This window comes from Helianthus annuus, chromosome 11 (assembly GCF_002127325.2).
Source record: "Helianthus annuus cultivar XRQ/B chromosome 11, HanXRQr2.0-SUNRISE, whole genome shotgun sequence".
NCBI classification, from domain to species: domain Eukaryota; kingdom Viridiplantae; phylum Streptophyta; class Magnoliopsida; order Asterales; family Asteraceae; genus Helianthus; species Helianthus annuus.
Window position 1 is genome coordinate 182192975 of NC_035443.2, and position 11711 is coordinate 182204685.

Here is an 11711-nt window from a genome sequence, read left to right on the forward strand (position 1 = left end):
TTTATTGTAGCATTATTGTGGCGGATATATGTCATAAGTGCTACACATGTCTAGTAATTATTAAATTTAGAATTTAAATTATCAAGTACTTCAAGAAACCATTGATGCAATAAACACTTTGCTGGAAGCCTCACTAATATCTGAGACAACAGTACATCAATATGAACATCATCAATTGAACTAGTACGCCATTATTTTCCTAGATAGATGCATAATCTCCACGTTCACTTAACAATGGAAAACATAGTTAAAATGGGTTTAAACTAAAAAACAAGTATATGTAATTTTTAAAGGAATAATGGGTTTAAACTAAAAAACAATAAGTATATGTAATTTTTAAAGGAATAATGGATTTTTAATAATGGATTATTTATATCTCTATTTTTGGAAACTTATATTCGTATCGTATTCGTATTTCACTTCCAGCTTCGTAATTCGAAACGTTGATCGTAATAAACTTGAGCATTTATATGGACTACACCTTGATTATTCGTACTTATTTTACATTCGACTTATTCATATACTTGATACTTGCTCATCATTCTCATAAACACATACTTATTTCACGAACAAATACGCGTTTTAGAACTCTTTATGCATTCAAATACTTATTTATACATTCACTTTACTTGAGTTACACTTATATACATGATTTATATTTAATTTTATGTAAATAACACAAATATAGCATAAAATAATCAACAATACAAGTGCAATGACTAAAAAGAAATTTTTTTATCTCGCCAACCACTTTCTTTAATATTCTAACCTCCAACCAACTCATTTAATACCCTTTTAACTCTCAACCACCTTCATTTAAACCCAACCAAACCCTCTTATAAATACCAACTCTAACACCTTCCAAACACTTGCACCACCTTCAAATTACTTCCAAACTCTCTCAAATCTCCAAGATTTTCAACTTTGGGCAAATTCAAGAACCAAAACTGTTAACTTCGGTGTTCCAACAACTCAAGACTCGTCAAACTCACTAAGTGGAAATTTCTTCGCAAACCGTGAGTATACTCGACGCCCTTTTTACCGTTTTTACATTTTTTGGGTGCAACATGTTTACATGTACAAAAACACACTCGACATACATACTTTTATGCAATTATACATACAAACAATCCAATACATGCTTACTATTATGTTATGCTTGATTCGTGTTTTCTGGGTGATTCTTATGTGATGAACTTGTCATTAACTTCGTACGAGCCTCCACTTAACATCTATAGCGCTATATGAGTAACGCACCACCCGTGAACGAGAGGTCATGTTAAGTTTATTCATTCATTATACTTGCAGTAATCAGAGGGTTGACTTGTAAATCGCATGCCAGTTTATACGTTAATCTTGATAACTAGGTCTGCCATGTGGATTGTTCATTGTTCATTTTATACTTACATGCTAGTACACCAAACTTGTATACTCGCCAATACTTTTGTATTGAACTATGCTTTTAAAACATGTTGCAGGTTTATGATGATGTTGATGATGCATGGAACATAGTAGGATGCCTAGAAACGCATTTTAGACTTTAAATACTTGTTGTAATGTATTTCATTTGTTTCAACTTGTTGTATTCTATTTCAAACAATGTAATTGATTCTTCTGTCAATAAAATGAAATTTATTGTTTAAATGCTTGTCACAATTTAGTGTTATGAGTGATGAGCAATCTTGTTTTCGTCTCACTCCGATGTTTCCGCCATCGGTTGGGGTGTGACAGAAACATATATTCACAAAGCATGAAAGAAGAAAATGATACATCAGAAACATAAATTAATATACAAAAGGGTAGAGCATACAAACATAGAAAACTATATAATATCCCAATTGATTCAAACTTGTCACCACATTCAAACATGCATAGTGTGTTCGGGGTGTGTAAGACACAGAAGTAAATTAAGTTCCAAGATCTCGCATACATGAATCTTATATTCTGATATTTATAGGCATGACAAGTTCATGAAAGTTGTTTTAATTACATGTTGCGATATTAGGATTAATAAAATGGCGGTCTCAATCCAAAAGGGAAATTACATCAAACAGAAGGCAAATGGGCAACAAGTTGCGCCATTAACCCTTTTTGATAGCAAAACTAAGTCTTTTAAAAACTACATTCATAGATCTAGGGGTCATAACATTACTATCTATGACCTGTTGGACTAAGTTGGTATTTTTTTATGCCAACATGAAGCGTATAAAAATGGTTACAACTAAACGTCAATTGATGCTTGCTCATGAACTAGTTGATATTGTGAGTTTGGGATCCCATGTTCAAGTTCTTGTGGAAGATTGGGACTCTTCTCCCTGAGAAATCAGCATTCATATGTTAATAGTAGAGATAGCAAAATGGGCCCATAGGTGTGCTAAATAGAATTACAAAGATTATATTATTTAAGTAATAATCTACAACTTGAATAAAATGATTTAAAGGGTTATATGTCTTAGAAATAGACTTGGGTGACTATCGACTCGTTCAATCTATTTGACCCATGTTTTAGACTGTTTATAAGTCAACGGGTCAAAATTCTCACCTTTGGTTACCAAGCAAAGTTAAACAAATCATTACAGTAAAAGAACATAATCAGGCCAAAACGAGACTTACGTTTTCGAATATATGAGAAGACCAACACCAACAACTGCAAACGATACATAGTATAGCCACTCTACCTACAGCACAACGACGTTATTCATCAAAACTCGGGTCACTTAAAAACACATACAAAAAGCCATTACAAGAAACTTGTACCTGTTGTTGGTAGAAAAAGATGCGAATGAGAACAACCCACATATCAGACGTGAGGAGTGACAAATTGAACAACGTGGTGCCACTTGCCTGCACATATTTCAATAATATTACGTAACATTAAGGCTGGCAAATCGTGTCTTAACAAGTTTAACAGGTTTCTGACGACGCGCACAACATAAGTTTCAAACATGATTACGACTCGTTTAACTACTTTCTACCTCATGTTTATAAAACAGTTTTATGTTTTATGTAAAAAGATGAATAAATGACAGATCCTAACATTGTAATTTTAATTATTTTAAAAATTAAAAAGGTCAAAGGGTTTACTTTTCAGTCAAACAGGTCTAATCGTGTCTTAAACAGGTACCCAATTACCAGCCCTTATTTCTAACACACGAGGCCCACCAATATCATGCTAACCAATACCCTTCGAAGGTTGCAAAATTTGTACAAACGTTAATAAGGTTGTCTAGTAGAAAAGAACAAACCTGTAAAATAAGAGGCGTTAACGTGTAAAACAATAAAATCCCAACTGTGTTACCAACAAATGTTAGTATCTGCAGGACAAGAAAAAAAGGGACTATGAAATGATCCATTCATCAAGAAAGCATATATTGTCACACACTTAAAAAAAAATTGTATATCGACTTACAAGTTCAGCAGACCATGTCACGGCTTCTAGAGTCTTCCTCTCGAATATGGCACTTAAAAGTTGTTATGGAAAAGCGGTAGGGGTGTAAATTGTTGAAAGAATTATAAACAAGAAATTTAGTGAAATTTGAAGTCAAATATAAAAGTCAAATCTGTGTTCATCAAAAGTCAAACTGTGCAGAATTGGAACGTGATGATCAAGTAATTCGGTTATGTTAGCTATGTAGTTATAAAAACGGTTATTTAACCGTAAAATCTGTGGGTATAAATACCCTCAACGAATTCATTTGTGAAATGTGTCATCATCATCTTCATCATACTGAGTAAATCCCACCAATAGCAAAGCTAAGGTAGGGTCTGAGGAGGGTAAGATGTAGACAGCCTTACCTCTACCCCGTAGGAATAGAGAGGCTGCTTCCGGTGAGACCCCTGGCTCGATGGTAGTTTTGCATCAAACCTTGGACATAAGGCACATAACACTCATTTGTGAAATGTGTAATATATAATATTGTGTGCGCTTTGTGCGTATATTGTGTGTCGTCCCTATTTTGAGTCTCTGCACAGAATCGGTGCATACTCACAATCATTCATCCTAATATCCGTGAATTTCAACCGATCCCCGATCCAACATAAATTAGCCAAGCCTAGTCAGGCTAGATAAATGAATTAGCTCTGGCTTTGGCTCGTTTAAGCTCGTCTAGGTTTGAGCTTTTAGCAAGGCGGTCTACCTATATAGAGATGTTTGGCAAAAGTAGTTATAACTATATTCAGTGTAAAATGACATAAAAAGACATAAATTTATAAGATGTACGATTATACCGAAAGGGTATTTGGGTAATTTTGCTCCTAAAAAGCAACAAGCTTATTTTTTAAAATCAAAGCTAATGTTGGGTTATTCAAACCAGACCTTTTTTTTTTCAAAGGGAGCTTAGTGTTTCAAAAGCAAAAGCTTAAATTCTTAAAGGCTTAAAGCTCTTATAAGGCTGCACAGTGTGGCGATGGTCCTCCCTTGGAGGATGGTCCGCCACGTAGGCGCCACGTAGATCAGGTGTGAGGATGGGGCAAAGAGGATGGAGCTATGGAAATGGGGGATGGACCTAAAATATATGTATATGTTGTATGTATATATGTGTGTGTGAGGAGGTTTTGTCCTCTAGTGGGACAGCTTGAACATCTTCCACCCGACGATTTGAACGCCGGCAGGGGGGGGGGGGGGGGGGGGGCGAAATGGATGGAGGTGCGGCGCCGGTGGGGGACGCTCCAAGGCTGCTCCCCACACCGTGCAGCCTAAGCTTCATGCAAACATATCCTACATTATATAAAAGGATACATCTCAATCAAGCTAAATAGCGTTCCGAAAAGACCAATCATTGCTAATACTTCAATAAGACTGGTTTTCTTAACACAAAATTCCTGCAAAATGGATAGATAGATATATATATATTATTTATACGCCTTTACAATAATTTTAATTTAAAAAAAAAATGGTTATGGGCCGACCCTCGACACAACCAGAATCGACTTGTTTTGACCGGTTACCCAACCCACCTGTTTTACCGCGTCTAGTTAGATGCATATTGTCTCACCTCGCCAACCTTGCTCAGTGCATAGAAAATTGTCGCTCCAATGACAAGTATATCACCCAAAAGTGGATTCGAACCACCTAAAATTCGAAAAAAAAAAAAAAAAAAAAAAAAACTAATCTATAGTTAGTTCCATCTTGTATGAAAATATGTTTATATGATGAAATAACTACCTCCACCACCAACCCCAACATCAGAAAGAACCACTAAACAAAGGCCTAACCCACAAAGAGCTACACCAAGAAACTGCCATAGAGAATATTTTGTGCCCAAAAATATCCAAGTAAGAAGGATGACCCATGCAATAGTCCAACAATCTAATAATGCCACACTTGTAATTGATGTGAAGTAGTATGCTGAATTAACTGCAGTCAACGGCCAACGTTACAGAAGTCAGTATCCTAATATGAGTACCTAAAAGTTATCTAAGTAGTAAATCACAACACAATTTAGTTGCATGAAAAAAGCCAAAACTTTGTTGTTTGACAGCATCTGAATGATTAGGCGCTGAATCAGTAAGAGGTCTAAACCATTCAGATTCTGTATAAATCTTAACCATTCAGAGGCAAATATCTGAACCATTCAGACATCTGCTCGTGAAACAAACAGTCTGAACCATTAAGAGCCTGTATAATGCTTAACCATTCAGAGGCAAATGTCTGACCAATTCATATTAGAGGTCTTAACTATTCAGACTCTCTGTATAAATCTTAACCATTCAGAGGCAAATGTATGAACCATTCAGACATCTGCTCGTGAAATAAACATTCTGAACCATTAAGTGCTGAACCAGTAAGAGGTATGAACCATTCTCATTAAGAGGTAAACAAATAAGAGATGAAGAGAAGAAAACCTACAAAGATAGTTGCCTTGGACATCAAAAAATGCTATAAGAGCATACCAATACCATGGAATCTGCACAATTCCCAAGATAGAATATATAGTTGTTACATCATAAAACAATGATCAAACTTCAAAGCAATTTACTCAGAACCTAAGTACCTAACCAAGAAGTAAACAATATAAGAAAGATAAAAAAAAAATGAGTTTCTGACTAGGAAGGCGACAGTACAACGAGTTCATGGCGTCGGTACAACAAGATGCTCCCATAGACAATGGTTAAAGCCAGATAGCCAAAGAGTACCAGAGTAACAGGTGAATTGAGACCTATACAGAAGAAACAAGCCAGGTATGTAGGTCAGTCAAAATACTATACAACCCACCAAGTAGTTAGGGTGTAAGAGCATTCACATCCAATCCACTAAAAATATACATACATTCCACTAAAAACAACTCCTATATCAATATATTTTCACTAAAAACAAATACTTTTTCTCTCTTATTTTCAATATATATTACATTTTTCTCTCTCCTTCACTCACAACCACTTTCAATATATATTAAAAAATTATAGTGGGTTTCTCTCTCCTCCACTCACAACCACTTTTTATACTCTTTATATTATAAAAACTCTACACACTGGATATGATGGACTGGATGGGAATGCACACCTAATCAGGTTATGCCACGTCAACTCCCCTCTTAAACTCCCCTCGCACCCCAATTTGATGGCGTACACTCCCCTATTAGGTGACTTATTTTTTTATTCAAAAAAAGTAAAAGTTTTTGATTGGTTGAAAACAGGCTGGCCCCACCATGTCATCTCTCCCTCTTCGGTGAACAAGCCCCGAACAAACCCACCGATTTGGGTCCCCGCACCGACGGCGCCGGTGTTCCCGAGCGGTGAATTGGGTCACCGCACGCACTCCCCGTGAGTGCCCCGATCACCCTTAGTTCTAATCATCAATTAATCATAGTTTACCGATTAAGTTTCACCTAGTTGGACCTAGATTCGGTATTCGGTCAAAATTGGTCAACATCAGTCAAAATTGTTCAAAATTTTTGAAGTATTCGAAAAATTATACTTGTTAATCCAATCCGATTAATAAGTTTGAAAAATTATGTATAAAACTTTTGAAAATTTTCTCTCTATATATATGTTTGAAAAACTAGATATAAAATTCTAATCAGATTAATCCCGATTAATCGATATAGTCGGTACTCCAATCAATTTCTTGCAATATATATTAAATAACATAAAACCTTACTCAATTATCTCAATTAACTAGAACTGATTCAATTAACCATTCATTTCATGTATCCTCATTGACAACTATGGGTGCAAACGAGTCAAGTAGCTCGGGAAAAAGCTTGAAATGACCCAAGCCTTATCGAGTCAGAGCCGAGCTTGAGCCTAAAACAAAGCTCGTTTATTTATCAAGCTTGAGCTTAAGCCTGGTATGTGAAGCTCGTCAGGCTCGTCGAGCCTTATCGAGCCTTAGTGTAATACTAGTTTTTTCTTAAATATTTAATAACATTTACCCTTTATTTAAAGTTGTTTAGTAACCGAGCCCGAGCTCACGAGCCTAAATTATTTATATTGATTTTATTTAAAATATTAACTAATAGATAATAGACGAGCCGAGATCGAGTTTGAGAAACTATCAACGAGCTGAACTCAAGCTCGGGCTCGGTTCATTTGCAACCCTATTGACAACAGTAAGGACTTGTACTCTCTGCATGGAAAGTGGTACATATCAGACCTTTCTCGCTGATACATACATACATTGCAAACTGCTCACGTTTACGATTATCTATATAATGTAACATAATTGCAAAAAAAATAAATAAATAAATAAATAATAAAAATAAAAATAAAATGCAAAATAACCAAAATCGAATGTTTACCGAGACTGGCAGAATAGGATGAAGTGAAGGTGAGAAGCGCGAGTATAAATGAGAGCAACTGTCCAAGTAGCAAAACCGAAACCACCGTAGAAAGCTCCGATCTCCGCCACCACCCGCCGCTAGCGTCGGAGCTCATTGGTGCTGATTGTAGGTGAAGTTGTAACGGAATAAACAGATCTCAAACGAAGTATTAAATATCTGTTGTGATGGCGGGAGAACCACGTTTTTCTTGTGGATAACTTATTCATTTGTCAACTTACTTTTGCTATTTAGGGGTAAAAATGTAAAATCACCAAAATATAAGGTGTGGCCAGTTTTTTTAATCGAAGTTGGCTTTTAACATTTAGTGGCAAAAATGTAGAATCATGAAAATAAAAGGTGTGGCCAATTTTTTTTTTTTTTTTTTGATAGGAATCAACTTTTAACGATTTTAAAAAATAGAAATCCAAAACCAACTAATCAGACAACGCCAAATAACTAATAAGCCTGTCAGCTAAGACTATGGGGTATGGGGCGGGGTTGGAGCGTGAGTTGGAAGAAAAGCCCAAGTCACCACCACGGGTGGGCTTGGGTTTGGGCGTGGCCCCTTGGGCGGGAGTTTAAGGCCGGGCGTGGGGCATGCTAGTGATACTATGTGGCCGGCTCTTATTGGCTTATTGGCTAGGGCATAGCGGGTCATGTTTAACATTTAGAATTTTTTTAAAATTTTAATACACCTGGCCAAGCCACGCCCCGCCTACCCCTTTAAAATTGGCTTTTGTTCTAGGGTGCCCCATAGTCCACGTGTCGCACCATGCCCCCAACCCACGCCCCACCATACTCCACAGTCTAAGTAGGCTAAGCCTTAGAACCCGGGGATGCAACCCCCCCCCCCCCACACACACACACACAAATGTTTCGGGTAAAAGTGTAAAATTTTCGATTTTCGTCCGGAAATTTTAAAATTAAATAGGATCCCCCCATTATTTTGCCTAAATATTTATTCAGAATATAAAGTGGGTCCCTGACCCCCCCCCCCCACCTTCCGCCACTGAGGATGTGTGTGTCGAGATCTCAAAAAGGTCTCACGTCCTCTTGGTGGTCAAGTTGTATGGTTTTCAAACGAATTACTAATCATCATAAAAAGTGTTCAATCTTGATGATTTCGACAAGATTTTGGTTGTTAGAGGCTTATAGCAACAACCATACTCACTGAAATCCGTCCATAGCAAAGTTATTAGTAGGGTCAATATTTGGTTGTTAATCGTCTCTAAATCAAGAAAAAAAAATGTTTGTTATTAATGGTAAACACACTATTCAAATGGTTGCTTTTGGTGATTTTTCAAGATATTGTAGGGGTCACCAAATAATAGGGGGGTATCTCATTGTCGCCTAGCAATCAAAATATTGTAGGGGTCACCAAATAATATCATTTTGATTTCAATTATGATAGGGATGACCCAACCATACTGGGCAGGGCACAATCACAGTCTAGCCAACTTTAATGCCCTCATTTGAGTCACAAGCTCGCGTTAACAAGCCCCGGGAAAACCGCACACCATGTGCTGCTTATAAATAAAACAAAAGTTTCTTATTGTTTCAATGTGGGATCTGGTGCTCAACATTTTTCAAAAACTTGAAACTTTCTTCTGCTAAACAAATTAGTGAAAGACCAGATAGATGATTTTCATCTTGAAACCGCTTATCAGAATAAATGCCTAAAACACATTGAATCCGTCAACGATGGTGTCAAATGCCCGAGTGATTATTTACAACTAAAAAGGCTTGATGGGATAAAGAAAAAAAGTGGGAGTTCATTTGAATGAACCCAGATGGTTATATGGGCCTAAAAAGGCTTGATGGGATAAAGAAAAAAAGTGGGAGTTCATTTGAATGAACCCAGATGGTTATATGGGCCAACGATGCACCGACCCGTTATCCTTCCACTGTTCAGAGCGTGAAGTTTTCGCAGCTCTGTGAAACCAGCCTAACGCATTGCCCTCAGCTCTAGGAGCCACATGGCCCAGGCCTTCGCCTGAACCACATGACACAACTCCAAACTTGGAACGGGCAGGCCAGATATTGCAACAACTTGACCCAACCATACTGGGCTCAATCACAGTCCAGCCCACTTTCATGCCCTCACTTGAGTCACAAGCTCGCGTTACCAAGCCCGGCGAAAACCACACACCATGTGCTCCTTATAAAAAATGCAAAAGTTTCTCATTGTTCCGATGTGGGATCATAGTGACTATGCCCCAAAACTGTATGAATCACTGGTAGAAAAAATCTGGTTTTTTAATTCAAATACGTAATTTATTTAGAAACAAATAAAGTTATACTGTTTAATGTATGTCGGGTCATTTGTACTTAAGTTGTTTTCGATTTGGAGCTCGTGGGCTAAGCCTCGGGACCATTTTTATCATTTGATGGGTTACAAGAGGGCTCCTCATCATATGGATGCTATCAGTTGCGTACAACGTACAACGTTTATGGTCAGTTTGTGATGCCACACTTTTCCTGAGTTCTGTTTACTTTTAAGTTTTAACATAGGTGGCGAAGTTGGGTGACGGGTCAAAATGGTATGATTACTTTTAATATGAAACTGATTTGGTTATATTGGCCTTGAAAACATCGCGGGTGTCAACTGTTAAATCTTCCTTACTGAGGATTACAAATGTCGGCACAGTTGACTGGTCATGCTTGATCGATATGGCGTTTGTGAACCATTATGCCAGCCATGCTTGATCGACATGGCGAGAACATGGATTCATTTACTATTTTAGAGGTGAGAGTGTGGTGCATATTAGGCTTTGAAGTTATTATAAGTCTTTTTATTTTGATATACTTTAAATAAATAGTAACGGTTACAATGACATAGCATCTTAGTATTGATTTCATTTAGATGTTATTTGTTCATCACATCTTTATTTTATTGACACAAGTGTAAATAAGATGGTGGTTATCATTAGAGGTGTAAACAAAATTTGAGCTAAGATGTCAAACTAAAAACATCATCAAGTAGTAAACTATATGGATGGTCTATTTGCTATATGGTTATGCGCAAATTACGGATTTAGTCCTCAAGCATAGCTCCTTAGTTTACGAGTCAGCTTCTCTCATCTAGGACCAGTGACACGAACCCATAAATTATTTTCTAATGGAGCGGATGAGGGGCTCAATCATATTTTTAAAGGATCAATCGAGTTTTTTACTCTAAAAATACACTAAAAAAATTTCAACCTGTCCACCGAACTTTCTAACATGGGTCCGCCCGTGTATGGGGCAATTTGGCCATTTAAGATAATAAGGTAATAATGAACTTAAAAAGTTTGCGCAGCCTCTTCTGTCTGCGCGGCGCAGACCACGCGTAGAGATTGTCACGCACAGATTGTTTTTCCGAAGATGTTTCATTAAAAAAGGTTTGTGCGATGTCTTCTTGGTGCAGACTTGGTCCATCCACTTCTAAGGTGTTGTTTGTTTTTCCAGAGGTAAAACGTCTGCAGTCTGCGGACCACATCTGCAGACATCTGTAGCAGAAGAGGTGAACCAAACATCTGCAGTCTGCAGGGAGAAGAGTGTTTGTTTTTTAACTTCTGCAAGCTGTTAATAAATTTATAAAATTTAACACCTAAAATCAGCAAAATACCACCAAATTTCTGAAATTTAACACCAAAAATCATCAAAATACCACCAAATTTCTGAAATTTAACACCTAAAATTAGCAAAATACCCACAAAATTAAGGAAAACAAACCTGGGACTGGGGATAAGAAGCTGAAGATGTGCATCAAACAAACATCAACAAGAGTGTTCACATGAGTAGAACGAGATAACCGTTGGATCCTCATCGCACAGTTCCGTTCAGACCAAAATAATGAATCAAAAGAACAATGTTTGCCACATTAACGGAGTATTTTATCCGTCTATTAAATTCATTGTTTAGAAAACCTTAACCTCATGACACCATTATCTATAAGCAAAGTTTACTTTA

General features: G+C 37.0%; 1 protein-coding gene across 1 annotated transcript; it reads right to left on the bottom strand.

Moving 5' to 3' along the window:
- Nucleotides 1-1980: 1980 nt before the first annotated feature.
- On the bottom strand, nt 1981-7962 carry LOC110891371 (solute carrier family 35 member F1). The gene is made up of 11 exons (XM_022139069.2): nt 7740-7962; nt 6064-6158; nt 5849-5906; nt 5165-5356; nt 4995-5071; nt 4739-4821; nt 3410-3461; nt 3246-3314; nt 2758-2844; nt 2614-2678; nt 1981-2315 (listed from the first exon to the last, which is right to left on the bottom strand). The coding sequence occupies exons 1-11, from the start codon at nt 7873-7875 to the stop codon at nt 2222-2224; spliced, it is 1008 nt and encodes a 335-aa protein (XP_021994761.1). The 5' UTR covers nt 7876-7962; the 3' UTR covers nt 1981-2221.
- Between the last annotated feature and the right edge of the window lie 3749 nt (nt 7963-11711).

What these genes read in the sequence shown, in the direction of transcription:
- LOC110891371 (XM_022139069.2), bottom strand. Translation starts at nt 7,875, where the DNA reads ATGAGCTCCGACGCTAGCGGCGGGTGGTGGCGGAGATCGGAGCTTTCT. An exon ending in ACCGACGCCATGAACTCGTT is followed by an intron (nt 5,907 to 6,063) that starts GTACTGTCGCCT and finishes GGAATTGTGCAG; the next exon opens with ATTCCATGGTATTGGTATGC. An exon ending in TAACGCCTCTTATTTTACAG is followed by an intron (nt 2,845 to 3,245) that starts GTTTGTTCTTTT and finishes AAATATGTGCAG; the next exon opens with GCAAGTGGCACCACGTTGTT.